Below are 27,511 nucleotides of genomic sequence, written 5' to 3' on the forward strand. Positions count from 1 at the left end.
AGAAGTGAGCCTGCTTTGCCGCTTTAGGATTCGCGCTGAAGTAGGAGTATGCTTCAGACGATTCGTTTCGGAGTGGGTTTTTTTTTTCGTTTTTGATCAAGCCTTTAGAATCCCATGGTAACCAAATGGTAGAATCACACTTCTTAGGCTTTATTTGCATGTTGTCGGATTCACCTCAATCCACATGTGTTGGAGTAGATTGGGGTGAGATTTAGTTCAAGTTCCACTCCAATCCACCCCAACACACGTGGATTGATGGGAATCCGACTTCATCCAAACAAGACCTTAAGATGATGGGAATACCGAGTAACAACCTTATTGGTTATTGCTGACAATGCTGATGTATTCGACAGGAATGACAAGCGTAGTTTAGAGAATTAGATCGTATGAATACCACCACAACATCCTTAGTATAATTTGCAAAGGACCATGCATCGGCACTACCGCGTGATGGATCCCGATCGATATACAATGGCAGTATGGCACTGCTATATAGGCCTAGTCGCCTATTTCAGGAGATTTCGATGTTTTCCAACTGAGGCTTTGTTTAGTTCACTTTGAAAACCAAAAAGTTTTCAAGATTCTCCGTCACATCGAATCTTGTGGCACATGCATGAAACATTAAATATAAACGAAAACAAAAACTAATTACACAGTTTAGCTGTAAATCACAAGACGAATCTTTTAATCCTAGTTAGTCCATAATTAGATAATATTTGTTACAAACAAACGAAAGTGCTACAGTACCGAAAAGTTTTCACTTTTCGGAACTAAACAAGGCCTGAAATGCACATCGACCAAATATTTTCAGTTCGATTGACTCAACCTTGGATCATTAGTTTTGTTTGCAATGTCTTTTACTGGTTGTCCTCCCTCGTATGGTCGGTGGCAACGTAGCCACATTCGGCTAATATTTGTAAATTTTTGTGTTTTCAGATATGAATAAAAATACATTTTGTTATTGAAATATTGATATTGATTGATTCATGTCATAGAAATTAGGTTACCCTGCTTTATTACCATAAAGTATTTTAAAAACTATTCACCATGGTGGGCATATGTGTCAGTAAATCGTAACCGGCCTATAGAGCCAACCGAACCAACCACATCCGATCGTAAGCCAAATACAAGACTCATTTATCTTTAGGTAGCGCTACAGGTAAAAGGTTTCATACCTATTTTTAGTCTTCTCCAACAACAAGACCTAAAAGACAACACTCTCTGTAAATGGGTCTCGAGGAGAGAGAATACCCAAATTTGGGTTATGCCTCTCCTGATACCCAAAATGGGTCTTCTGTATGGGTATGGGTAGTCTGTTGGAGGCTATAGGTATTGTGTTGGAAACCTATTTTGGGTTTGGGTTCCCATATAGATCTCCTATTGGACACAGCCTTAGTACGTTGAATCACATTGATGCAGTCCTCCAAAGATTGAGTACCCAACGCCACACCACTTCTGAGCTCGTTCTGATCGTACTTTAATTTCGCAATCATACTTCCATTTCCCAGCTCATTCTTGGTGGCTGACTTGCTCTGTCTTCCGAATGACAACCTCTATTATTTTTTCTAACCTCTCGTCGAAAGTAGGTATGGTTGAAAATATGATTTATTATGAGAAAAAAATATTGAATGACTGATAAATTCATCAGATAAGCTAATATGATATCGATGTTCTTATACAAAACGAATTTAATTTTAAATTAAATGACTTGGAAAATGAGTACACCCTAGAGAGGGAGTAGGCTAAATCATGCGCGACCGGTCGGTTCTAGTGATTTCGCGCCTGTTCTCCTTTTTTCTTTCTTTTTCTTTTTTTGCTTTTATAAACTCCACTAGTTCTCTGAGGGGATGTTTTTCACTGATCCAGTGATTTGTCACTTTCCATTTCTTTCTCCCATTTCCATCATCTTCATCTTTTAACCTAATCTTCCAATCTCTTTGATTCACACGGCTAAAGTTGAGTCCCTATCACATCGGATTTTTAACATTAATTTAGAGTATTAAATATAGACTAAGTATAAAATTAATTACATAGTTTGTGACTAATTCAGGAGATAAATCTATTAAGTATAATTAGTGTATGATTTAATAATGTGATGCTACAGTAAATACATGTTAATGATGGATTAATTTGGCTTAATAATTTTTTCTCACGAATTAGCCATGGCTTCTGTAATTAGTTTTATAATTAGTTCATGTGTAGTTCTACTAATTAGTACCTGGCATCTGATGTTCTTTTTTGGCGAGGACAACCCAAGTTCCTATTGTACTGGATTGATAATTCGCCGCGCTGAACAGTGGAGAATACCGACTCCACTAAAAGCATATTAGATCCTAAAAGATCTACTATTTATTAGTTCGAGAGCTAGTAACTATTAGTTCCATTAATCAGTTTGAAGTTAATATTTAGATGCTAATAGTTTATATGCACCTTCAGCCCGATGTCCAACCATCTATTAGCAAGTGAATCCAAATAACTAACTACTAAAAAATACTCCCTCCATCCCAAATCGTAAGTCATTCCAAGAATCTTGGAGAGTCAAAGCATTTTTATGTTTGACCAAATTTATAGAGAAAAATACTAAGATTTGTAACGTAAAGTGAGTATATTATGAAAATATAATTAAGGAAGAATCTAATGATACTTAGTTGGTATCATAATAATAATTATTTTATCATATAAATTTGGTCAAACTTAGAAAAATTTGACTCTCCAAGATTTTTGGAATGACTTACAATTTAGGATGGAGGGAGTAGTCAGCTAGTCTGTATTAGTTATTAGCTGGCTAGTTGGAAACATGTAAATCTATAACTCTTATAAAGCTAAACCCCACTAGATGAATTCTCTCTCCATGCAAGGTGTCCACATCATTTCTCACTAAGTGACCCACTAAATATTCCATTTCTTCATGCAAGGTGTCCACATCATTCTCCACTAAGTCCATGTCATCCCACATTAATTACAAAAAATTACCATATCATCTATATCATGTGAAATACTTTAAATCTTTAATCTATTAACATACAAGATGTACATACACTATTTGTTTCAGCATCAATTAATTTCTCTATAATGTAACCAAATATTAGTTTTTGTTCTATTAGCTTAGCAATTTTTTACTAGATCTAATACAATAAAATACATGCAAGTCAATTTCATATGTATACATACATAATAGATTGAATACTATATAGTAATGCTCTATATATAATGATTTATTTTTTAAAAAAATCTCGCAGCAACGCGCGGGGAATTCACCTAGTAGTATATGCATTCCTTTGCCCAGCAAAAGGGCGTCACTCTCTGTTTAGTGTATATGCAAGCCAAAAATTATGATTTACGTCATATAACTTGTCACTTTGTCGATCATGGCCCTGTTGTCCGTTTATTACATATCAACCGGTTGCTTTCTCCCATCATCTTTCAGACTTTCACCCGCATCCTCCAATCCACCAAATTCCAAACTGGACATGTAATTGAATGGGAGTATATAAGGGTATTAATTCATCATTTTTGAAAATTCGGGCATCGATTCATTTGCCCGGCAAAATGGTGAAGCATGCTGAGTTTATTCATTTGCCCGGCAAAACAGCATGCGACTTCGTTAATTACGAGCAGGGGTAGGCGTAGGCCGGCACGGCATGGACGCATGGTAGTCTATTTATATACACATGCTGGTGCTGATGCTGCGCCATTGCTGCCTGCTCCAACCCCACCGTCCACCGATCTGGGAAGGCATCGTTTTCTTGTACTTTCCCTTCCGTCAGTGCCCTCGACCTCGATGCGCATCTCCTCCGTCCCGTCGTCCATGCGCGCGACGGCGAGCAGTGCCAGTGCCACCGCGCTGGCGGCGGCCATGAACATGAAGCAGCCGCCGCACGGCGCGTCCACGCTCTTCGCGCTGCTCTCCCTGTCGCTCCTCCTCCTCCGCCTGCTCCTCCGCCTCCGCCTGGCCGCCTTCCGCGACGCCGCGCTGTCGCTCCACCTCCTGGCGCGCCTCCGCCTCCGCCCCGTCCTCCTCCGCCTCCACGACGGCGCCAGCAGCGCCACCACGCTGCGCGTCTGGTGCCCCGCCGCCCCGTCCTCCAAGCCGCCGCTGCTCCTCCTCCACGGCTTCGGCGGGGACGCCAAGTGGACGTGGGCGCGCAACCTCCCGCGCCTGTCACGCCACTTCCACGTGTACGCGCCGGACCTTGTCTTCTTCGGCGCGCAGTCACGGTCCGCGTCGCCGCTCCGCTCCGTGGCGTTCCAGGCCCGCTGCGCCGCCGAGGCCATGCGCCTCCTCGGCGTGCCTCGCTACGACGTCGCCGGGATCAGCTACGGCGGCTTCGTCGCCTACCGGATGGCCGCTGCCGAGGCCAGCGACGCCGTGGGCAGGCTCGTCATCATGACCACCGGCGTCGCAGCCACGCCCGGAGAGATGCGGGCGATGGCGGCAAGGGAGGACCGCACCGTCGAGGAGGCGCTGCTGCCGAACACCGCCGAGGGGCTGCGCTTCCTCGTGCGACGCTCCATGCATCGTCCCCCGCCGTGGATGCCGGACTTCGTGCTTGACGACTTCATCCAGGTTAGCGCTCGATCTCGCTCGGCGTTTTTTTTATATTTGTTGCTATTGTTATTATTTTCTACCTGTATAGTTCTTTGTTCTTTTCGATCGCTTTCTCGTTTTTCTGCCAGTGTTATATACTACAGCCAATTAATTTTGTCGTGTAGTACGTCTGTACGTTGTTACCTTAATGCTGTAGAAGTGTAGAGTCAATTATGTACCAAGGCGGCAACATATATTGTTCGTATTTCACGCAGCACAACCGGTATTGACTTTCACGTTGTTTAGAGTACGGCGTACGTGTTGAAGGTCAGTAGTGATCCATGTCTACGACACGAAACTTATTTGTATACATGCTTCTGGATTTTGGAGTTCGTACTCCCTAGAAACTTATAAGTTCCCTATAAGCTTTTTGTACGAGACATGTTTCTTCTCACGTTCAAGTTTATAATATAAAATTATCTGAATACAAAATTAGTAACGTCAATGCTAAGCCACACAATCACAGTGTATAGATTATCTATCAATGGACTAATCGTTGACGTCGATAGAGGTTTGTCGTCCTAGACGCAACAAGAAATAAGTGTTTTAAGAAAAGGGGTCCGGCCGGGGTAATGCATAACTCGAGCACAAAAACTGGCGAACCAATCAAATTTTGCAACTACCAGTTTTGTTATAGGAAATCTTTTATGCGCGTATATATACGTATTTCGCTTGCTTCTGGACGTCTGGTAGCGAGTATTGTTGTACTGCTCCCCGTACGTATGTAGGAGTATACTACTGTACATAGCTTCTCGAGAGGTCGTGTGGTGTGTGCATTGAGGTAGACATGCACGCACCAGCGTTCTACATACAACTCTAAAAAGAAGCGCATGTCGTTGTGTCGACCGCGCATGGTGCTCCCGCAGTCCCGCACTCTAAAAAGAAGCGTGCTTCTCATTTTCTAAGGAGTAAATTAATTTCGATTTAAATGAGTTTATGCAAAACAATATTATTAAATGAGTTTATAAAAAAACAATATTAATCTTTTATTACAGAAATATACTAGTTTATACTTATCTAATAATGGTAGTGTTATAAATGTTCGTATTTTTTATCTTTTATTAGATTTTGTTAGGAAGGTTGAACTCGCTACCCATTGTTCAATCTCACGTAAAGCTAGAAATTTATAATACTTTTTTGGACGGATGGATCGGGCATGTTTGGTTCATTTTTAAATTTTAGTTAATGAGTTAAAATAGTTTAGTTTTATAAGTGTAGCTAAAATTTAGGGTGTGTTTGGTTGGGCTGTGATTTTTGGAAAAGTTACTGTGAGCTTTGAGCTTTTGAAAAGCTGCTGGGGGATGTGGACTTTGAGAAACCCAAAAGTCATTTGGTTGGTCACTCGTGGCTTTTGGAAAAAAACTGAACGTATTCCAAAAGTCAGTGAAAGCTGGGGGTGAGGTGCTTTTGGATTTGTACTACGAGAAAAGCTGCTTTTGGGCAAAAACACTTGTGGCTTTTGGGCCCTTTGGTTGGCTTTTGGCTTTTACAAAAGAAAAAGCAGGTCCAAAAGCCCAACCAAAGGGATCCTTAGTAGGAGGGTTCCGGAGCGACGAAGGAAAACCACGAAAGTAGGCCCTAAAAATTTCCAAGATTCTCAGTCACATCGAATCTTACGGCATATGCATGGTGCATTAAATATAAATGAAAATAAAAACTAATTATACAGTTTATCTGTAAATCGCGAGACGAATCTTTTAAGTTTAGTTACTTTAAGATTGAATAATATTTGTCAAATAAAAACAAAAATGCTACCGTGCTAAAAAAACCTAAAGTTTTTTCGAACTGAACCAGGCCGTAATTCCAGAGGGTGGGGAGGAAGACACGCGGGTCCGGTAGATCTGGTGCGGCGTGTCACGGATGGTAGCGCCGATCTCGTCGATTCCTTTTGTCGCTGTGCTCCTTGCGTGGCCCCACCCTCTCGTAAAAAGAACTCGGGGCAAAGATTCCGTGATCCAAAACACTCTGAGGACTCGACTGCCACGTTGAGGGAAGTAGAAGCCGCGCTGTCACGTTCCTGGTGGAGCACGTACAGTAGTTTTTAGTACACGAAAGACTTCAGCAGCCGGGCATGCCGCAGCGTAATGCAAGCGGGCCCACCTGCTCTCTGTCCTTCGTTCGTTGCGGTTACCGTTGCCCTTCTGCTCCTGCCCGTTCTGGGGCTGTGCTTGTTTCTCATCTTTCCGGCGGGGCGGGGCGGGGCGGTTTCCGTCCCGTCTCGTTTTCGCGCCGGGTACGATGAACCGGCGCCTGCCGGCTGCCGTTCGGTTCGTCCGCGTCCAAGGATTTCCGAGCACGTAATCGCAGCAAGGATTAGGATGCGGCACGCCATGGGCTAGTGCGCATGTGGAACGTGCTACCCGTGGGAGGTGGCAGTGGATAGACCCGAAGATCTTCCTGATGGGATCCACGCTTACTGAAACTATAGCTGAAAATATTGTTCATTAATTTCTTGTGAGAGAAAAATACTGCTAAATAATTAATAAATTTGGTATATAAACTCAAGTAAACAGGACCAATTTATTGGTGTGTTAGCTTGTCAGTTTTGTGGCATTCTGTCCCTGGCTCCCTGCCAGATCGTTTGTACAATACAACGAACACATTTTCCAAGCTTTTCTTCTTTTCTCCCTCTACTGCAGCTCATGTACGTGGATCAAAAAAGGGAGAGGGCAGAGTTGCTGCACGAATTGCTCAAGACCGGAGCTGGCTTCGACACCCTCCCGGCTCTTACCCAGGTACTACTAGTAACTACGACATCGCAGTAGTTACCACATCAGGTCGCAGGAACACTCAAAATAAAAGAATATTAACAGTCTTTGTTCAAATATAAAAATACTACTAACGATCTTCAGCTTCCACTCCTCCAGGAAACACTGCTCATCTGGGGAGACAAAGACCAGGTGTTCCCCGTCGATCTTGGCCACAGGCTGCACAGGTAAAGCAAAAACCGCACAGCACAGCACAAGATCTTCTCTTCAATCCAATCCAGAATCCACTAGTACGCCAGATTGTTCAGAGCACTTCCGTGAATGCAGGCTTGTGGGAGAGAGATCCAGGCTAGAGATCGTCAGGGACGCAGGGCACGCGCTGCAGCTGGAGGGCGCCGACCACGTCAACCGCTTCATCAAATCGTTCCTCCTGGACGAGCGAATTGGGCTGGGCCGGAAGTAAAGATGAGGCCTTAGAATTCCAGTCGAGGCCCAGAAGCAAACAAAGGCCTGCTCGCAGGTGGTTGCACACTTGCACTGCACGCTGCAACGATGCGACGCACACCGACGCCAACCGTAATTAAAAGCAGCGGAGCGGCAATGATATACAGCGTTGGGGCTCCGAACTTGTTTGTTTTGTACAATAATGTCTGAAAGAAATGAACTTTTTGGAGCTGAAATTCAGGGAGCTGTCTCTGTCTGGTGCCGTGACCCGTGATGCGCACAGTCTGTCTTCTGGCTGCCATTTTCACAAGCTTCTATTCACATTCCAGAATTGTTCTTGTGATGCTGTGCTGATGGACCACTAGTTGTTGACAGCCCAGTTGTGCAGCATATACAAGCCTAATGCTCAGTCCAATTGTGGCTGCCGTATCCGTATCTTATTGTCCTCCCTTTTACATAACATCTCCTTTTGGTGAACACGCATCTCTTTCAGCGGAGCAAATAAAAGAAGTTTAAGGGCCTGTTTAGATTGGGAACGAAAATTTTTTGGGTGTCACATCGGAGGTGTCGCAAGCATGTCGGGAGAAGTTTTTAGAAACTAATAAAAAAATAAATTACATAGCTCGTCAGAAAACTGCAAGACAAATTTATTAAGCATAATTAATCTGTCATTAGCATATGTGGGTTACTGTAGCACCTAAGGCTAATCATGGAGTAACTAGGCTTAAAAGATTCGTCTCGCGATTCTTAACTAAACTGTGTAATTAGTTTATTTTTTTATCTACATTTAATGTTCCATGCATGTGTCCAAAGATTCGATGGGATGGATGAAAAAATTTTGGGTGGGAAACTAAACAGGGCCTAAACCAAGGGGAGTACAGAAACCTTCCCGTGGCCGCCACCCTCATCTGCATTGCTGTGTCCGACGAATCTGTAATGCTGAAATTCAGAGAGCTGTCTCTGATACGCACAGTCTGTACCTGTTCTTTCTTCTCGCCAATACGTACTATTACACTATTAATTACTAAGGCCTTGTTTAGTTCACTCTGAAATCCAAAAAATTTTCAAGATTTTCCGTCACATTGAATCTTGCGGTACATATATAGAGCACTAAATATAGACGAAAATAAAAACTAATTGCACAGTTTATTTGTAAATCATATGACGAATCTTTTAAGCCTATTTACTCCATAATTGAACAACGTTTGTCAAATAAAAACGAAAGTGCTACAGTACCGAAACCCAAAAACTTTTCGGAACTAAATAAGGCCTAAACTGACTGCCCTTTTCACAAGTTCTTTTCACATTCCAGAGTTATTCTTTTGATGCTGGTCTGATGGACCTTAGTTGTTGACATCCCACTTGTGCAGCATATAGAAGCCTAAATGCTTAATCCATTTCTGGTTGCCGTATCTTCTTGTCCTCCCTTCACATAACACCATCCTTTTGGCGAGCAAGCATCTCTTTCAGTAAAGAAAAGAAAAGAAGTTTAAACAATGGGGAGGTGCAGAAATCTTCCCGTTGCCGCCACTCACGTCTGTCTGTAATACTGTGTTCGACGTAGTATCTGTGATGAACACGCGTAAGACATCGCCAGTGTTTCGCTGCATGGACCCCACATCGGACGGTCCTCTTAACTCTGTCAACATCATCACCGCCCCGGTCCCTCAAAGGCTCCCTTGAAGAAAAAGGAAACTACAAGAGTCCTTTTTTTCTTGTTATTTTATGAATAAGAATGGGAGCCAAATCTAAAATATAAATTAAAAGAAATCAAATATAAAAATATAGGAAAATAAATTGATATTTCATCACGATCTATCTTAGCATGGTCTTGAATTTTGAACTTCCAAATTTGAAGTGAACCTGGGATACTTGCCTTAATTCCCTTTACTGTATACACAAAGCATAAGAAAGCTTGGTAAATTTTTGGGCTCTTAAATGTAATAAGAACATCTCCAGTAATTTCCCTTTCCTAGCATCCAATGAGAAAAAACTATTATTCTAGAGATCTTGTAACTTGAGCGGTTCCCCAAACCCAACTCTACGAGAAAAAAAATTCTCAGTACCTCAAATTCTAGCCTCCCACCCATCAAATAAAGGAGAGATCTATCCTCTTCCAATCCACTATGTTTGCCATTGGAGATTGGATTTTCTCATTTTACGGGAGACAATACCTTCAAAACCTCAAAACATGTTTTGTATCTCCCCCAACAAGTAATTTTTGGGTTCACTACACCACAACCTTAGAACAACGTTGGACGGTCCGTCGGTATAAGACGTTTTACCGTCAGACAGGCCATCGATTTAGAGATATACCGTCAGATCAAGTAGTCGCTATAAGCCCTGTCGGTAAAAAGTTTTACCGACAGACTACCCTTTCAACGACAGACAGTCTGACGGAGAGAAAATCACCGACAGACAGTCCGATGGAGAGAAAATCACCGACAGACAGTGTGTTACCAGTTATAAAACTTTGTAATTGACGACTTACCCATTTGAATCCGTTTAGGGCCTCAAATAATCAATTTATGCTTGGTTTATGATAGTATGTAGGGAACTAAACTCTAACACAAACACAAGCGAGTGATAGGTGGAGTGGTAGAGGAGGGTACGCATGAGGGTGAGGTCTCAGGTTCGAATCCCACCGACCGCGTAGCACGCGATTTTACGCGAAAAATGCGGGCGAATAGCTAATGGGCCTTCCCTGTACTAAAATCTTTTTTTTCTATTTTTAAAAAGCTATTTCATATTTTCTAGAAAAAAAATCGTTCTCTGTAAACAATGTAACCACTGAATTTCATGGAAAATCTGTGAAAAGGTCCTCACTCCTACATTCAACCTAATGCAGGTCACACGCAGAACTGAACATATCTGCAGGGCAACAAATTCATCGACAACAACCGTTTCTCTAAAACAATCGCCAGGGACATCTTTTCTGCATCAATTCATCGACAACAACCATTGCTACCAGGGCCAACATGCTACATAGATGCATCAATTCATGCAAGCATCTAAAATATATTTTTAATAAGATGCAAACTCAAACCAAATGAAGCAGAAAAGGACATACAGGTGCCGTGCAGTGACGAATCGAGGGAGGGGATGGTCTGAATCTGTTGGTGGCGTCCTAGAGCCGACGGTCGGCCTAGCAGGTCTGGGTGCCGTGCGCCCTGGTCGTGCAGCCGTGGAGAGGTTGTGGGCGCGCCCGCGCCCTGCACTCCCTGCTATGCCCCTTCACGGCTTCAGAGCAGGGGACTGGCTGAGGAGCTTGGCCATGGAGGGGAGTCGCTGGGGCTTGTGGAGGAGACTGGCTGAGGGTCCAGATCCCTGCTCGTGGAAGGAAGTGGCTGGGCGGCCGGGCAGCAATCCGCCCTGGGTTGGGCGGCGGCTTGAGGCAAGCGGCGGCGGCGGCTTGATGCGATGAGTTGAGGATAGGGTTTGGCCTGAGGCTTGCTTTTGGGATTTGGGGGGCAATTTGAGAGAGGGCACTCTGGATTGGAATTTTGGTCGCAGGAAGCAAGGAGGGAAAGAGAGACTAGTGGCGGCTGAGGAAAATTTTTGGCCGCTTAGGGTTTTGAGATGATACAGTGGGCTGGGGTTGGATAATTAAGGTTGTATACCGACAGACTGCTTGACCCTATTGCTTGAAACACCGACAGACCGTCCAACGCAAAATATAAATAGGTATACCGACACACTGTTAATCATTAAAGTTACAGTTACCGACAGATGGTTTGTCACATACTTTTACCGTCGGAGTTCCCATTGGTAAATATACACTTTTACCGTCAGTTGTCTGACGCTGTATTGGTGTTGTGGTGTAGTGGTTGAAGTTTTCTCCACTGCCGAACATGCTCTAATATAAGTGAGCAAAAAAGACATGTGCACTATATTCACGGGCACCGACGACGCCCAATACCAAGATAAGTTTTGATTCAACCAATTTTTTCGGCGTGGTCCGCCACTGCTCTCTTCCTAATAAACTGTTCCACTGTTTACGATTTCATTTTCAAGCTCGGCAAAAGTTTGGTCCACTCAACTACCTTTTCCCTTGCAAATCTGCAATGCCATTGCCTGTGAAGCCTCCTTCCACCACCAACCTGTTCTCTTTAAGCTAACCATCGCCTCCCGTTTCCTTTGCCATGTACACTTGCAAACTCTGGCTGCCAGCTGAAGGTACCGGACCAGTGGTAGGCTGGTAGCTCAGTGCCTGCCACCAACCAGAGCCAGAGCCATGGGGGCCAGCCTGAGCCTCGTGCCGGTGCTCGACTACTTCGCCCGCCGCGAGTGCCTCGGCGCCGGCCTCCACCAGAACGCCGTCACGCTCCCGTACCCCGACGGCGGCGCCGGTGCGACTTGCACCGTCCAGTACTGGGCTCCGGAGGGGGAGCCGCAGCTCCCTCCACTCCTGCTGGTCCACGGCTTCGGTCCTCGGGCCGACTGGCAGTGGCGCTGCCAGGTGGGACCGCTCTCGCGCCACTTCCACGTCATCGTCCCCGACCTCCTGGGCTTCGGCGGCAGCTCGTACCCGTTCGAGACGGCGCCGCCGCCGACGGAGGCGACGCAGGCCGCGGTGCTGGCGGCGCTGCTAGACGCGCTGCCAGGGATGGAGGGCCGGCGCGTGGCCGTGGCCGGCACCAGCTACGGCGGGTTCGTGTCCTACTGGCTGGCGCGCGCCGCGGGGGCCGCGAGGGTCGGCCCCGTGGTGATCGCGAGCTCCGACCTGCTCAAGACGGCCGCCGACGACAGGGCGTTCCTGAAGCGCGCCGGCGAAGGGTGGGGCGGCGTGGACGAGATCCTCCTCCCCGCCGAGCCCGCCGCGCTGCGGAAGCTCCTGGAGCTGGCATCCTACCGCCCGCCGCCGCGGCTGATGACGCCGGACTTCCTGCTCCGTGACTTCATCAAGGTGCAGTGCATGTGCTAACCGGAATCTTTCCTCCTTGACGGTTTCTTTGGTACCGGGAGTCAACGACACTCTGACTTTTCGATCCTATAGTCTAGATTTGAGCGTCTTTTCAGTTGCATTACAAAACAAAAGTCAAAGTAACATGGACAGGACGGCGAGATACTAAGGGCCTGTTTAGATTGGGGATGAAAATTTTTTTGATGTCACATCGAATGTGTCGGAAGGATGTCGGGAGGGTTTTTTTGAAACTAATAAAAAAACAAATTACATAGCTCGTCAGGAAACTGCAAGACAAATTTATTAAGCATAATTAATCTGTCATTAGCATATGTGGGTTACTGTAGCACTTAAGGCTAATCATGGAGTAACTAGGCTTAAAAAATTCGTCTCGCGATTCTCAACTAAACTGTGTAATTAGTTTAGTTTTTTATCTATATTTGATGTTCCATGCATGTGTCCAAAGATTCGATGTGATGGATGAAAAATTTTTGGGTGGGAAACTAAACAGGGCCTAAGCCGCCATTAATCCAGTGCCCAAGTTTAGAAGTTCCGGACGAATCGGTGCGATGCAACACTACATTGTACAACAAACAAACTACTCGTTTGGTAGATCTGCAACCGCAGCTGCTTCGTTTCGGTAGATAGATTCAGATTTGGCGGGAAACCCAGCAACACTGCAACCGCAGGGTGCATGCAGCCACTAGTAGCATATAACATGTAAATCTTGCATTTTACTTTCTTCGTTCTAAAACAACTGAAGCTCCCGCTTCTCTTCAGGAGTCAATTTTTTTTAAAAAAAGTTAACAAGCATACATATGCATAGAAAATAGTATTAATTTTTATATATCTAAATAAATTTATTATAAAAATATATTTAATAATTAATCTAATGATGCTTATTATATCGTGTAAATGTTTATATATTTAGTTATTTTTTAAAAAACCAAAAAAATCTGGCTTCTGGACAAACCAGACGAGTAATTATTTTTTGTACGTAGCGAGTAGTACGTACTTTCGACAGTGTAACTCGTCGGTCGTCAATAATGCCCAACAACAGCTTGACTGGACAAAATCGTCAATCGTCTTTCTGTTCTCTTCTGTGTGTGGGCATTGATGTCGCGTGTCCACTGGTCCAGGCAGTTCAGCAGCAGGGCAAAGTACTTTTACTTTCGCTGGCTGTGAAAAATCATAGCTAAAATTATTTATTGTAAAAGAAAAATACTATTGGTTATAAAAAAAATACAGCTGATAAGAGAGCGAACGGGCTCTTAAGCCACAGCCAATCTAACAATACCATCCTAGATTTTTTTTTACCTTGTTATCAGTTAGAAACTTTTTTTTTCTTTTTTAAATATGGAAAGATTCTCCATCACTCATAAACTGCCGCCAAATCATCTGTCAGAAACTTTTCACGGAGAACAGGGAGCGGCTTGTTCACCTCCTGAAGGGAATTACGGTCGGCACAGATAAATTCCAAGTGACACCGATACCTCAGGTACTGTTTAAAGCCTTGCTCTATCAAATGACGCTCTGGCCTCTGGCGAGCTGCTGTGACTGAACTTTGGCCATGGTCATGCGCTGAGCGTCGTGCGAAATGTGCAGGACGTGCTGATTGTGTGGGGAGACCACGACCAGCTGTTCCCGGTGGAAAAGGCGTTTGCAGTTCAGAGGTACTCCTGAGGGTTTCTTCACACGCACACTCTGTAATATGTCCCTTTTTTTTTGTTCACAAACAGATGGCGAGCCTGGCTGTCAGCCCGTGCTAATTACTCTAACACCGACTGGCTTGTCCTGTGCAAACATTGCTGTCTCTTCAGGGCTCTGAACGGGAGCGCTAGACTGGAGGTCATAAAGAAGACAGGCCACGCTCCTCAGCTGGAGGATCCTGCTCGCTTCAACAAGGTCATGCTGGACTTCTTGCTGGCTTCTCACAAGCCTGATGATCCATCGGTTAATCCTAGCTCGCAGTAAGCTGCACTGCATTGGTGATTGGTTTATGTAGCCGACTCGATTGTTTGTAATAAGATCGCTGTACAATCAGTTTCAGTCAATTCAATGGTACAGATTTGAATGTGCTTCTTTTCGTTTGAACTTATCCGCTAAATCTGTTAATCATTAGCTAACAGTACTTTCTATCGTCATAGCTTAGCTTATGAGGCAAACGAACAGGCTAGCATGCAGCCACAGCTGACTGACGTAGCACATGCGTGCGGAGAGAAAAAATTCTTGGTTTGACGTCAGTGCACTTGTTCCCACCCACCGCTTTTGCTCCTCGTCGCCTCCACTGCACCGGTTACGCGATCGTCTCTGAGCCACCTCTCTCTCGTTCGTGCGCCGCCATGGGCTTCGGCGTCCTCCAGCTGATGGACTTCATCGCGCGCCGCGCGTTCCTCGGCGCCGGCCTCCAACCCCACACCATCTCTCTCCCCGCCGCCACCTCTTCCGATACGGGCGGCGTCAGCGGCGGCGCATCAGGGCAGCGCGACATCCACATCCACTACTGGGCGCCGCCGGGGGAGCCACGGCTGCCTCCGCTGCTGCTCATCCACGGATTCGGGCCCATGGCTACCTGGCAGTGGCGCCGGCAGGTGGGCCCGCTGTCCCGCCACTTCCACGTCGTCGTCCCGGACCTCCTCTGCTTCGGCGCCTCCTCCTGGTGCGTCTCCCCGGGCGGCCCGGCGCCGTCCGAGTCCGCACAGGCCGCCGCGCTCGCTGCGCTGCTGGACGCGCTCCCGGGCCTCGCGGCGGGCGCCCGCGTCGCCGTCGCCGGCACCAGCTACGGCGGGTTCGTGGCCTACGCCCTGGCGCGCGCTGCGGGGGCCGGCAGGGTCGGCCCCGTGGTGATATCCAACTCCGACCTGCTGAAGACGGCCGACGACGACAGGGCGCTCCTCCAGCGCGCCGGCCCTGGCTTCGCGCGCACCGCCGACCTGCTCATGCCGCTGGACGCGCGCCGCGCGCGGCGGCTCATGGAGGTGTCCTTCTACCGGAGGCAGGCCATCACCTTGCTGCCGGACTTCGTGATCGGACAGGCCGTGCAGGTAATAACAGACAGCAAGCGGATTCCTGCTTGAGCACGCTCACAAGAATTATTCAGTTCTTTTGTTTAGTTTGAACAATTCAAGATGAAATGGTATTGGTAGGTAGTGATCGTGTCGGTTCAACGATTTTGCAGCAACTTTTCACGGATAAAAGGGAGGAGAAGATTGAACTGTTGAAAGCAATCACTGTCGGCACCGACGAGTTCCAGCTGACACCCTTGCCTCAGGTACCTGTTGCAGCCTCGTTGCATGGATACAATCATACAAATTCAGAAGCAGGTGCACTGTGCACCCTTTCCATGAACAGAAAAAAAATCGGGCTAGTTGCACGAAGATTTGCTTCTAAACAATTGTGTTTGACTGTGTGCACCGTGTTGAATTTCAGTCTCTACTGTCTACTCTGTAACTGAAACTGATGTTGTCAATGGCAGGACGTTTTGCTCATCTGGGGAGACCACGACCAGATATTTCCCTTGGAAAAGGCATTTGCCGTCAAGAGGTAACTTCATAGTATGCAATTGGATAGAGGGATTTGAATAGCCGTTCCCTATGGAACACGGTCGAACCAATGGTTGTCACAACTCGAAGCTGCACACTGATGCTGTCAAGTTACGGTACTATACTGTAATTGCAGACTGCCGTATTAATATCGTTTTTTTTTGTTTGTTTTGGCATGGCACGTGTGGCAGGTGCTTAGGAGAGAATGTCACGTTGGAAATCGTCGAGAAAGCAGGCCACGTGCCTCAGATGGAGGACCCGGATCGGTTCAACAAGGTCGTCTTGGATTTCTTACTTGCATCACAAAAGCCTTCTTCGACTCGCCATGCTCGGTAGCTGTTCAAAACGGTCGAGTCGGTTCAGTTTGGGGTCTGGGCCGACTCGCCAGAATCGGTAGTATCAGCATGGAGCATGTTGAGAATCTGACCCCGGGGAGTCACAGAAATTCTATGGAGACGCTTCGAGAACGAGAAGTTGTTCTTCAGTCTTGTAAATTAAATGATACTCTACGCGTTGCTGTAAAAACTGGTATGTTACACTACTACCGTATTTTTAAATGCGGCGGACAAAAACGATTAACCGTGACAGCCAGACTCGATCGAATGTCATGGTTAATCGTGGCGTTAATCGAGATGATTGTCCTAATTTGACCGCCTCCTTTAAAAGAATAATGAGACGGTTTCGTTAAGGCAACCGTCTCTTTTAAAGGAATAACTGAGATGGTTGCCCTAATTTGTCTGTCTCTGTTAAGTGTATCCACAATAAAAATAATAATTTTCTAAATTTATTTTAGAATTTGAAACCGAATTTTGTTAGATTAAAAATATACAAAGCAAAAGACACTGGTATGACATATACAAAGCGAAAGATACGTGTACGAATGATAATCACATATATTACATCCATTCACGTGTCACCTTTATCGTTCCACTATCCATATCACGCAATAAGTTCATATTACATTAGTGTAGACAATGTTCATAAAAAACACATCTAATAATGTTCACTCAAAAAATGTTCGACAACTTATAATCTCTAGATCGTTGGTACTTCAGCTGCATAGCTTTTCGAACTTTTCCTCTCTCGCTAGCTTGCTCCCGGTATAAAAGAATTGTTCCTCAACAGGACAACATTGATCCGTGATAAACTTACAAATGTCGACTATTGTTTGCGTGATGGTCTTTTTTTGCGAGACCCAGTTAGAGATGCAGACGCTCACATATACAAGCGCACACTCACCCCTATGAACACACGCACGTATACCTTGCCCCTATGAGCACCTCCGAAGAACCAAGTTGGACTGGCAATCAATCGTTTTCTTTTTCCACCAACTTTGGAATTTCTGCAGCTACCGCAAGGTATTGCTAAATCTCCCGCAAGCCCTGAGGTACTCACAAACACAGTATCCACACAAGACTGAGCCTTCAAGTTGCTTAGCGCACTGCATGCATGATAAAGGTAACACACGATCATTATGACTAGTAGTAGTATCCATACAAGACTGATCCATCATTAGTAGTAAAACTAGGGGTAGGAGGAGTGTTCTTACAGCTATTGCACTGACAAATAATGCGCTCCCGACCCAGACGCACACGGTGCTTTTCCACAACGGCAGCAAACTTTCTTATATGTCCTAGAAAAACCAAATCGTTGCCGACCCTCAGTATCTTATACATCCACTCTTCCCTGTCCATGATGACCAGAACCGCCTTGCACACACATAGGGAGAAAAATAAATGAAGCCACATGAAGAGAGAAGAAAGAATAAGAAAAAATATCTGAGTAGCTCTAGATCTAGCTTTCTCTCTCCTCCATTTGGATCTAGATCTAGATCTAGCTCAAAACCACCTAAATTGTGCACAAAAAAAAGAATATAAAAGTTAGAGAGTAAGAAATCCAACTCTTGCAGTGCCCCCTTCACCAAATCAATCCCCCCCTCTAAAATGACTAATTGTAGGGTTTTGAGCTCAAAACCTAAAAATGGAGGAGGAGCTGCGGGGAAGAAAGAGGTTACTGCTCCTTATATAGGTACAGACTTAACCGAGGTGGAAACCTTAAAATAACCGCAACGGTTAATCTTTCTTAATTGCGGCGGTTGCTGTGAGAGCAAACGCCATGGTTAAAACTTAACCAAGACGGTCGCCCTAAAGTAACCGCCACGGTTAATGCTATTAATTGTGGCAATTGCTTTAGGGCAACCGCCTCAGTTAATTTATTATCCGTGGTAGTTGTATTATAGTGACCGCTTCGATTAACCGAGATGGTTGCTGTGCCGGCAGCCTGGATTATATGTAGCATAGTGTATCTACAGTAATCTTTAGATTACCAGTTGGTGTCGTTGTGGTTAAACTCTATTTCTCTACTTAATAAAATACATGCCGCCATCTAACAACACCATAGAGTGTTGCCGTTAGATGGAAGAGTCAAATATAAGTTTCGACATAAAATGGATAACAACATCAGAATGATAAAAAGTAAAAATTATTTACAAGTCTACTTTCTAAAAAACTAATGTACAAAATTATCATCATTTAGTTCAAAAATAAGTCAGGTAAAGAAAATAGTATTATGAAACTTGACAATACTCTGGCTATTATACTGGGAGCGAGCATGTTTTTTATATCATGAATGTTTTTGGATCCGTCAACTATGACCCGCCAACTATACATGGTTTTTGGATACCTTGTTATAGCTTTATCTAGCAATAAGTTAGAACAACACTCCCATTCTAAATTATGAGACGGTTTAACTTTTTAACTATATATCTAAACGTAATGTATACTATCTCTATCTAAAAAAATATAACTATGAGATCTGTACTGGTCAACCTAGTTCAATTTTGATTTAATTTATAGAAAATAATATTAGCATTCATGTCTCTAAATAAAATTTTTATTAAAATATATTCTATAACGAATCTAATGGTATTTGTTTTACATCATGAATGTTAATACCTTTTTATATGAATTTAGTTTTTTTCCTCGATGGGGGGTTTAGGCAAAGTTCAAACTCTTTTAACTTCTCGAGAAAATGAGAATTGTATTTTTTTATGGAAGTATCTAAGTACATAGCAAAGTCTATATCTATATATCTAGGAAAACCAAAATATCTTATAATTTGAAATGGAAAAAGTCTACATAACCCCCAAACTATCTAGGGTGGAATACTTTATCTTCTAAACTATAAAATTAGATATTCTACCTCTTGGTATTTTTAAAACCGGTCAAATAACCCCCTAGAGTGGTTTTAGAGGGTGGTTTTGTCCTTTTTTTATTTATTTCCGCTGAATCTTTGAAAAATCATAATAAATCACAAAAAATCATAAAATGAATATTTCAATTTTGTTAGACTCCTGATGAGTAGATCTATATAATGAATATATAATATGGTATACTTTAGTACAAAGATTTTGTTGTAGCTTGAAATTTATGTTTTTCTATAATTAATAAGAATAATTCATATATGTAGTTTCTATGGTTCAATTATGGTAAACTTTTTATGGTGAGCTTATTATTGTATGCTTGAACTGTGGTAAAAGTTTCATATCCATTGGATCACATATAACTTAGTTATAGATTTATTTAGCTTTATTCCGGTTAAATCTATGCTTTATCTATACTTTCATTCGTATTTGACAAATATTGTCCAATCATGGACTAATTAGGCTCAAAAGATTTATCTCATAAATTACAGGTAAATTGTATAATTAGTTATTTATTTTATCTATATTTAGTGCTCCATACACGTGCCGCAAGATTCGATGTGATAGAAAATGTGAAAATTTTTGTAAAATATTTTGGGAACTAAATAAGGCCCAAGCCGGCCTGATTAGGGAGAAAGAGGTGGAAGAAACGAAGAAGCGCAAGAAAAAATATAGAAATTTTGTATTTTTATTATTTGGGGTATAGATAAAAAACCGTGAGAGAATAGATATATAAAATCATCAAAAATACAAATTTAAAGGGAGAGAAAGAAAAATAAAATTTTTTTTCAAAGAAACTGAAAAACGGCCCACAAGAAGCCCGTGCGTTTTTTTTTTCCGGCGTCGATGCATAACCAGCTTCCCCTTCCTTCCGCTGCCCTCCTTCCCTCCTCCTTCTCTCTCACTCACTCACTCACTCTCTCTCCCCTCTTGCTCCCAGACGACTGTTGGGCCGCCGCCGCCCTAGGCCAGGTGCTGAGGTTTTCCTTGGTCTCTTCGCCGGCGACGAGCACCCACCAGGTACTCCCACCCCTTCTCTTCCCTTCCCTTATGCTGTGCAAAGCTGAGCACCGAAACCCTAACCTAAAGCTATTGAGCTATTTGACAATCCTCCTAACTTCGAAGTTTTTGCAAAAATTATTGGGTGTGCATGTGTACACCCATGTCCCTTTACTGGATCCGCCCCTGCCTGTGTCCGCCCCTCAGTCAGGCATGAGAGCGCGCTTCTAGAATAATGTCTGTGCTTACCTGTGTGATTGAAAGCATGGGTTCATCCTGTAGCAGATCCCATTCCTTGGACGAGACTGAAGCAGCTGAAAATGCAAAGGTAACTTGTCGCTTAGACCAGGCTTTCGATTTTGTGTTGGTAAGCAGCAACACTTATACCTTCTGACATTAGTAGTGTGGGTGCAGTCTGCAGACATCGACCGGAGGATTTTGCAAGAAACAAAGGCCGAGCAACACATCCACAAGCTCTTACTTCTTGGTAATGCTTACCTGTTTGTAGACTTTTGTCTTGATAGTTTGCTCGATCAGCCAAAAGACTATCGTGAAGTTGATCCCTAGTCAATTCTCACTCTCACCTGCATTCTAGTCTTGATAATGTGTTGTCCATCGATAAATTACTTTGCCTGTCTTCCTAACATCGGTCCTCTTTTTTCAATCGCTTCTTTGTAAGGTGCTGGAGAATCAGGGAAGTCTACAATATTTAAACAAGTAAGGCTTATGCCATTTTCCCTGGAGAATCATAATTCTTATGTCACCAGCAAGACGGCAAGTCATGTATATGTCTGACCACCCATTTGCAGATAAAGCTCCTTTTCCAAACTGGCTTTGATGAGGCAGAGCTTAAGAGCTACACGTCAGTCATCCATGCGAACGTGTATCAGACAATTAAAGTATGCTATACTAGAAAGGGTGTGTCTTTTTTTTTCCTCTTACGCTGTAGTGATGATTATGTAGGAAGTTTTGATTATGGAGTTGTTTGCTGCTCCAATGAGGGTGTATTAGCTGATATTTTGTCTCAGTAATGAGTTAAATATGCACACACAGATATTATATGAGGGAGCTAAAGAGCTAGCCCAAGTGGAACCAGATTCCTCAAAATATGTTTTATCTCCAGATAGTCAGGTTTGCACCTTTTTCCTTGGAAATTAGAGTTAAATTTTGCCAAACTTTGCTTATTTTGCAACATAATTGTCGTAATGTGGTTTGGCTGACACAATTGCTATGGTTTAACGATTCTGCCTGGAGCTTTGCTAGCCCAAAATGCCTTATTATGCTTTGCACGATTACATGCTCATGGATGATATCTGTTAAAATTAAATTCAACTAAATGGAACAGGGAGGTAAAGAAATGACTAGGTCATTGGTTTTTATGTAGATTTTCCAGAAAATCATTTACATCTTTTGGTATCTGGTAACCTTGCACCTACATTTTATTGCTTCGGAGAAGGCAGCTGTAGATATGCTAAAATATTTCTTGTTTGAAATGTTTGTTATATGATATTCATCTAGATCAGGTTTTGAGCATTTGCTTTGTTTGTAGTTATGAGTTTAAACAGTTAACAACGCCAACTTTGTGGGCATTTCGATGCATTTATTAGCTCTTAGAAGCTCAAGCTTCTCATTGCACCGAGCACACCTTATTGGTCCTCTAAAATATCTTTTGTGTATTTGTATTGTAACTTTATTATAACTTCAGGAGATTGGAGAAAAACTATCAGAAATTGGTGTCAGGTTGGATTACCCATCGCTAAACAAAGAATGTGTACAGGATGTAAGAAAACTATGGCAAGATCCAGCCATTCAGGTGAAGTTTCTTCTACTTTGATTTTAAAAACATATAAACTTGTAAACAGAAGGCTTGATTATTTAGAAATTCCTTTGTAGGAAACTTACTCACGAGGAAGTATTCTCCAAGTCCCAGACTGTGCACAGTACTTCATGGAAAATTTGGACAGATTATCTGAAGTAGATTATGTACCAACAAAGGTACACAATTATCCTCAAGCTACTTTTTTAAAGAGAGATTTTACCTATTCGTTTTCTGATGTTGGCATAATATTTCATGTTGATTGTCATGGTGCTAAAATTTACATACTGTTTGAGGTTGTCAACTAGCAGAAGAACAAGAACCTTTTGTTTTGAAGACCTTAGGAGACCATTAGTTTAAAAATTTAGGGAGGGAACACATTTACAATTTACACCTTATATATAACAATGTAGACTCACCCTGCCTAGTTGTAGTGCAGTGAGGGGAAAATATACTGAACTTCTATATAACAGGCTTAATGTTATCTGCGTCCCTCAGCCTCAACCTCTGGTGTTTCCATGCGATTATCTACCAGAAACTTTTCTTTGCTGAAAAGACTTTTGATTCCTTTCTCAACTTCCATAACATAATTTCATAAAAAAAAACTTCCATAACATAAGCATGGCCACACTACCGAGGTTATTTTTCTCTAGCAATGATGTTCCCTCTTCTCAAGCAAGGAAAAATGTTAAATTACATCTATGTATTTGAATAATAGTGGTACATTAGGAAGCAGCCTCTGAAGTGCATAAATTGGAATCATCTTGTTCTGATCTGTCATGACTCATGATACTATCTATGGATATTTTCCTTAAGGTATTTCTTGATTGATCATATATGCTACTTTTCTAATATCTATAGGGTTTTGCTAGTCTGAACATCGAATTCTGGCTGAATTGGCCGAATCCAGTAATCCTCATGTGGTCCATATAGAAACATTTCCTTGCATGTGGATGTTTCACCATATTTATTTCTGTTACTACCTGGTTATTTGAGGATAGGTCTTAAAAGGCTTGGTGTTGATTTTACTCTTCAATAATTTATGTGGACTACTTGACAAGGATTGATTTTGCAGGAGGACGTGCTTCATGCAAGAGTACGGACAAATGGTGTGGTAGAAACTCAGTTTAGGTAATCTGCTATTGTGCTACTTGCTTATCGAGTTAGATATAACTCTTAACAATCAAATTCTTGTATTTTTTCTGCAGCCCTCTAGGAGAGAGCAAAAGAGGCGGAGAGGTCTATAGGCTATACGATGTAGGAGGCCAGAGAAACGAGAGAAGGAAATGGATCCATCTTTTTGAAGGTGTTAATGCTGTAATATTCTGTGCTGCCATTAGCGAGTAAGCCCAGTTTCCTAGTTTACACTTGATTAGCTTGAACTCAACTTATAATGGCAAATTCTACTCAGAAGCTGCCTTTTTGTAGTTGCCTCTAAGTCACTGTAGCACTTATTGGTTTTCCATGATCAGAACATTGTTATGTTACTGATACTATCCAGTTCTATTCTGAGTGCCTTTTATATTATTTGTATTTCTAATCGAAATAAATATGATTTTTTTGCACAAAAAAGTTTCATAGTCTTGTTTGGTGGGACACTTTTCAGGTATGATCAGATGTTATGCGAGGATGAGACGAAGAACAGAATGATGGAGACTAAAGAACTCTTTGATTGGGTGCTAAAGCAAAGATGTTTCGAGGTTTGTATCATAATTATCACAATGTCTATTCTCATACTATGTTTTAGTCATTCCGAAACCTAGCTGATGCAATTTTGACTTCCAGAAAACCTCATTCATGTTATTTCTCAACAAATTTGACATATTTGAGAGAAAAATACAAAAGGTAACTATTGCACTTCTTTACCTACCAAGAGCTGAGTATAATACACCAAAAATAACACTTGTTCCCCTAATGTAGGTTCCTTTAAGTGCGTGCGAGTGGTTTAAAGATTACCAGCCTATCGCACCTGGCAAACAGGAGGTGGAACATGCCTATGAGTGAGTGTGCTCCTCTGTCTCCCTATGGCTTGGCAGTATCATCTAAAGATATATATATGCGCACATGGATACCATAATAAGTTTTCCACTTTGTTTCTATCTTTATGTGCTGGTTTTGTGTCTTATATTGACGTGGTTGTTTTTACAGGTTCGTGAAAAAGAAGTTTGAGGAACTCTACTTCCAGAGCAGCAAGCCTGACCGTGTCGACCGAGTGTTCAAGATCTACAGAACAACAGCCCTGGATCAGAAACTTGTAAAGAAGACATTCAAGCTGATCGACGAGAGCATGAGGCGTTCCAGAGAAGGAACTTGATTGAGATAAGCCACAAGACAAGTAACTAGAATGGTGAGAGGAACAGAAAGTTTACAGTGTCACAGCTTTGCCTATTGTGATTCTTTTTTTTTACATGAGGAACATTTGTTGATCTTTTTGCTCCACCACAGGCCAGTAAAAGTATCTGTTTTGTGCCGTGGTCTAAGGGGAAGTTTGGGGTCCTCTCCATTCCACCCAATGTTAGGACAATGTTCTGCCGATCTTTTGGAGCACTGCCTGTTTGGTCTCGCATATAAGTTCATTCGTTGTTGTCTGTGCAACATGCATAGTCACAAATTGTCTGAATTTGTTAACCAACAATAGATGAACGCTCGATTGGTAAGTTATGAAAGTGTCCCAAGACTGAATTTATCTACGCATCCCGATCACACCATCGCAATTCAAGAAAACTGGGCGTCTGAAAGACCGAAAGTGCTATTACAGTCAAGCAGGTTCCTCTACATACATGCAGAAAGCACAGCCCTCAAAAGGAAGAAAGTTCCGCATTACTCTGCAAAAAGACCATTTGAAGCAACGTGATGAATTTTCGTTCGATAGCTAGAGAGCAAAGAGCATCCATGTCCAACACAGTGTTGTGCAGATCTCGAGCGTCTGATGCGAAGCATAATCCCCAGCTGGTAAGAACAAGGCACTGACGATTCGACGAACACAGCCACAAGCTCACAAGCCTAGTGATCACCACCTTCTCCCTGTGACTTCTGTGACCGCATTCTCCGCATCCATTTCCTCTGGTTGGACGTCGCCTCGAGCGGCGCCGAGCTGGACAGAGCAGCGGTCCTCTGGTGATGCTGTGCAGCTGCCGAGCTGGGGAGCTCTGCCGGAAGCGCGGCGGCCGTGCTGGTGAAGGCGTTGAGGACGAGGAAAGCCAGGATAGGCGACAGGTCCAGCGTTCCCCCGAGCGGCGGGATGATGCCCCGGAAGATGTTCAGGTACGGGTCACATATCGTGCTGCATTGCAATGCCATTGTTGTTATATATACAGTATACATATGTCAGGAAACAAGCCGTCTTTTTTTTTTTTATCACTTTTAGACGTCTCCACAAACATACGAAAAAATCATCCAGGAACGCTTTTCTTTATCTGTTTCCCCACTATTTGGTTCACTGATCACTTCGATTGAGGAAGCAAAATTGCGTGTGATAGTCTCAACCTGCTCACAGTTTGAATCTTTTGACGAAAGAAATGGCACACTGTCAATGTAGGTTGTGAAACCATATCGTTTTTTTTTCTTCTAGCGACCCAGGACCTCTCCATTCTAATAAATCTCAATTCTTTGAACCACACCAATGGGGGAAATGTAGCATGTATCCCCATAGTTGCGATGGCGCTTACCTGAGAGGCGCGACGATGGCGGGCGGCGTGTTTGGGAACCAGGTGAGCACGAGCCTGACGACGAGCACCGTGTTGTAAAGGTTGAGGAAGTTGTTGATGCCGTTGGACACCACCATCCCGGCCACCGAGTCCCCGAGCACCGCCGCGAAGCAGTGCTCCCCGGACAGCAGCATCGTCGCACGCCGCGCCGCCACCAGCCGCCTCCTGCCCTGCTCGTTGCTCATTTCATCAAACCACAGCGCCGGCGGCGTTGGCTTTCCGTCTACTGTGTGTGTTACAGAGATCGGGCTCACGAATGCAGCGCGCGTCTGCCTACCTGGGAGAAGGAAGAGAGGTGGGAGTGGGCGGCGAAGAGCGGCTTCAGGAGCGGGTGGGCGGCCGCCGCGGACGCGAGCTCCTCGAGGCGGCGGGCGAGAGGGGTGAGGACGTCGGGGCCGGGGAGCGTGCGTGTCCGGTGGACGCCGGGGGACGGCAGGTGGCGTACGGCGAGGAGGAGTGGCGGCGTCGAGGCGTGGTGCTGCTGAGCCGGGTCGGCGTTGGGGGAGGCCATTGGTGCCGTGCTTCGAGCCTTGAGGCGGGTCGTGGCGGATGGCGGACGAGAGGTTACAGGGTTCAGATAACGTTTCGAGGCACCCTGATGGCACGGAATTGTTTTTCTAGATTGGTCCTTGGACTGTTTACAAATTATCAGGGGCTGAAAAAAATAGTAACTAACTGCTGATAAAATTCAGATAAATTCAAATTAATTCCCCTACAGTACTTGCTAGAGTAATTTCCCACATTATCATTTCAGATTGGAGGCGCTGACTCTGCGGCATGTGCTGTGTACCCGCTCATTTAATCGTCATTTTTTTTATTAGTTTAGATGCAAGATGCGTTTAGGTTTGGTTCCCAAACATTCGATCTTATGTCGTGTCTGGAGTTTTAGCGGTGGCTAACCCATTTGATATAAAAACTGTACTTTGACTTAGGTGTTCAACGAGACTCTATTCATCTGGAGCATTGACGCATAAGAAAATAGAAGGATTTGGATAAGATATCGTTTCTTCTTTCAAGTTTTTTCATATGTAATTTGGCAACGGATCTAATACAAACTCATCTCACATGTAAAATGTGCAAACTCTAATCTGGATCACAAGATGTTGATCCAAGGGGCGCGGAGAGATTGGGTAATTTTGCACTTAACCGCCCGCTTTTAATCACACTTTTACAAATCCCTCCTTCCACCTCTCTTATGCGCCCCCTTTGGATCAACATCCTGCAGTCTAGATTAGAGTTTGCACAGTTTGCACGGGAGATGAGTTTGCACTAAATTCGTTGCCATGTAATTTAAGATGTATTGTCCTGAGTTGTAATATAGTAGTTTCTTATTCACTTCTAGACTAGAATATTATTCGAGAGAGAGAGAAAATGCATAATTGTCGTCGACTCTAACTTTCGGCAAGCTTCAACAGATAACTGTATTTGTTCTTCGCCTAAGACTAGCCACAACATTTCTTGTGGACCGATATTGAAATAAAAATAACAATACAAGAACCGAGTAGCCTTCTTGCTTCGCTTAGCAAATAAACAATTATTTCTTAACCCATGGATGTGCGAAGCAAGGAAGAAAATGGTTCTAAGTCCTGACAATTTCAGTCC

At 43.7% G+C, this 27,511-nt stretch overlaps 5 protein-coding genes across 7 annotated transcripts; 4 read left to right on the top strand and 1 right to left on the bottom strand.

Annotated features, from left to right (window-relative positions):
* On the top strand, positions 3,511 to 8,175 carry LOC8059791 (4,5:9,10-diseco-3-hydroxy-5,9,17-trioxoandrosta-1(10),2-diene-4-oate hydrolase). The gene is made up of 4 exons (XM_002465711.2): positions 3,511 to 4,567; positions 7,228 to 7,323; positions 7,456 to 7,523; positions 7,624 to 8,175. The coding sequence occupies exons 1-4, from the start codon at positions 3,560 to 3,562 to the stop codon at positions 7,757 to 7,759; spliced, it is 1,308 nt and encodes a 435-aa protein (XP_002465756.2). The 5' UTR covers positions 3,511 to 3,559; the 3' UTR covers positions 7,760 to 8,175.
* On the top strand, positions 11,724 to 14,725 carry LOC8082017 (lipase 1). Its single transcript, XM_002465712.2, has 4 exons — positions 11,724 to 12,646; positions 14,049 to 14,141; positions 14,249 to 14,316; positions 14,464 to 14,725. Exons 1-4 carry the CDS (start codon positions 11,975 to 11,977, stop codon positions 14,615 to 14,617), a joined length of 987 nt encoding a protein of 328 aa, XP_002465757.1. The 5' UTR covers positions 11,724 to 11,974; the 3' UTR covers positions 14,618 to 14,725.
* On the top strand, positions 14,840 to 16,917 carry LOC8082018 (2-hydroxy-6-oxononadienedioate/2-hydroxy-6-oxononatrienedioate hydrolase). Its single transcript, XM_002465713.2, has 4 exons — positions 14,840 to 15,687; positions 15,822 to 15,914; positions 16,119 to 16,186; positions 16,377 to 16,917. Exons 1-4 carry the CDS (start codon positions 14,986 to 14,988, stop codon positions 16,519 to 16,521), a joined length of 1,008 nt encoding a protein of 335 aa, XP_002465758.1. The 5' UTR covers positions 14,840 to 14,985; the 3' UTR covers positions 16,522 to 16,917.
* On the top strand, positions 20,238 to 24,822 carry LOC8082019 (guanine nucleotide-binding protein alpha-1 subunit). 3 transcript variants are annotated; one of them, XM_002465714.2, is made up of 14 exons: positions 20,238 to 20,407; positions 20,594 to 20,714; positions 20,801 to 20,873; positions 21,066 to 21,103; positions 21,196 to 21,285; positions 21,440 to 21,517; positions 22,092 to 22,199; positions 22,280 to 22,381; positions 23,278 to 23,333; positions 23,411 to 23,545; positions 23,809 to 23,902; positions 23,988 to 24,047; positions 24,123 to 24,202; positions 24,351 to 24,822. In XM_002465714.2, exons 2-14 carry the CDS (start codon positions 20,622 to 20,624, stop codon positions 24,514 to 24,516), a joined length of 1,173 nt encoding a protein of 390 aa, XP_002465759.1. In that variant the 5' UTR covers positions 20,238 to 20,407; positions 20,594 to 20,621; the 3' UTR covers positions 24,517 to 24,822. The 3 variants fall into 3 exon arrangements, with proteins under 3 accessions (XP_002465759.1, XP_021306649.1, XP_021306650.1); XM_021450974.1 differs by having other exon boundaries at positions 20,250 to 20,407; positions 20,598 to 20,714; XM_021450975.1 differs by lacking the exon at positions 20,238 to 20,407 and having other exon boundaries at positions 20,598 to 20,714; positions 21,196 to 21,304.
* Positions 24,857 to 26,479, bottom strand: LOC8082020 (ylmG homolog protein 2, chloroplastic). The gene is made up of 3 exons (XM_002468359.2): positions 26,187 to 26,479; positions 25,871 to 26,079; positions 24,857 to 25,485 (listed from the first exon to the last, which is right to left on the bottom strand). The coding sequence occupies exons 1-3, from the start codon at positions 26,418 to 26,420 to the stop codon at positions 25,206 to 25,208; spliced, it is 723 nt and encodes a 240-aa protein (XP_002468404.1). The 5' UTR covers positions 26,421 to 26,479; the 3' UTR covers positions 24,857 to 25,205.

Source organism: Sorghum bicolor, chromosome 1 (assembly GCF_000003195.3).
Source record: "Sorghum bicolor cultivar BTx623 chromosome 1, Sorghum_bicolor_NCBIv3, whole genome shotgun sequence".
Classification (NCBI taxonomy): Eukaryota; Viridiplantae; Streptophyta; class Magnoliopsida; order Poales; family Poaceae; genus Sorghum; species Sorghum bicolor.

Coding starts and splice junctions, on each gene's coding strand:
- LOC8082019 (XM_002465714.2), top strand. CDS start 20,622: ATGTCTGTGCTTACCTGTGTGATTGAAAGCATGGGTTCATCCTGTAGC. Junction 24,048..24,122: donor TTGAGAGAAAAATACAAAAG/GTAACTATTGCA, acceptor CCCCTAATGTAG/GTTCCTTTAAGTGCGTGCGA. Junction 24,203..24,350: donor GAGGTGGAACATGCCTATGA/GTGAGTGTGCTC, acceptor TTGTTTTTACAG/GTTCGTGAAAAAGAAGTTTG.
- LOC8082017 (XM_002465712.2), top strand. CDS start 11,975: ATGGGGGCCAGCCTGAGCCTCGTGCCGGTGCTCGACTACTTCGCCCGC. Junction 12,647..14,048: donor TGCTCCGTGACTTCATCAAG/GTGCAGTGCATG, acceptor ATCATCTGTCAG/AAACTTTTCACGGAGAACAG. Junction 14,317..14,463: donor AAGGCGTTTGCAGTTCAGAG/GTACTCCTGAGG, acceptor CTGTCTCTTCAG/GGCTCTGAACGGGAGCGCTA.
- LOC8059791 (XM_002465711.2), top strand. CDS start 3,560: ATGCTGAGTTTATTCATTTGCCCGGCAAAACAGCATGCGACTTCGTTA. Junction 4,568..7,227: donor TGCTTGACGACTTCATCCAG/GTTAGCGCTCGA, acceptor CCTCTACTGCAG/CTCATGTACGTGGATCAAAA. Junction 7,524..7,623: donor CTTGGCCACAGGCTGCACAG/GTAAAGCAAAAA, acceptor CCGTGAATGCAG/GCTTGTGGGAGAGAGATCCA.
- LOC8082020 (XM_002468359.2), bottom strand. CDS start 26,420: ATGGCCTCCCCCAACGCCGACCCGGCTCAGCAGCACCACGCCTCGACG. Junction 26,080..26,186: donor ACCTCTCTTCCTTCTCCCAG/GTAGGCAGACGC, acceptor AGCAACGAGCAG/GGCAGGAGGCGGCTGGTGGC. Junction 25,486..25,870: donor GCCATCGTCGCGCCTCTCAG/GTAAGCGCCATC, acceptor ATTGCAATGCAG/CACGATATGTGACCCGTACC.
- LOC8082018 (XM_002465713.2), top strand. CDS start 14,986: ATGGGCTTCGGCGTCCTCCAGCTGATGGACTTCATCGCGCGCCGCGCG. Junction 15,688..15,821: donor TGATCGGACAGGCCGTGCAG/GTAATAACAGAC, acceptor ACGATTTTGCAG/CAACTTTTCACGGATAAAAG. Junction 16,187..16,376: donor AAGGCATTTGCCGTCAAGAG/GTAACTTCATAG, acceptor CACGTGTGGCAG/GTGCTTAGGAGAGAATGTCA.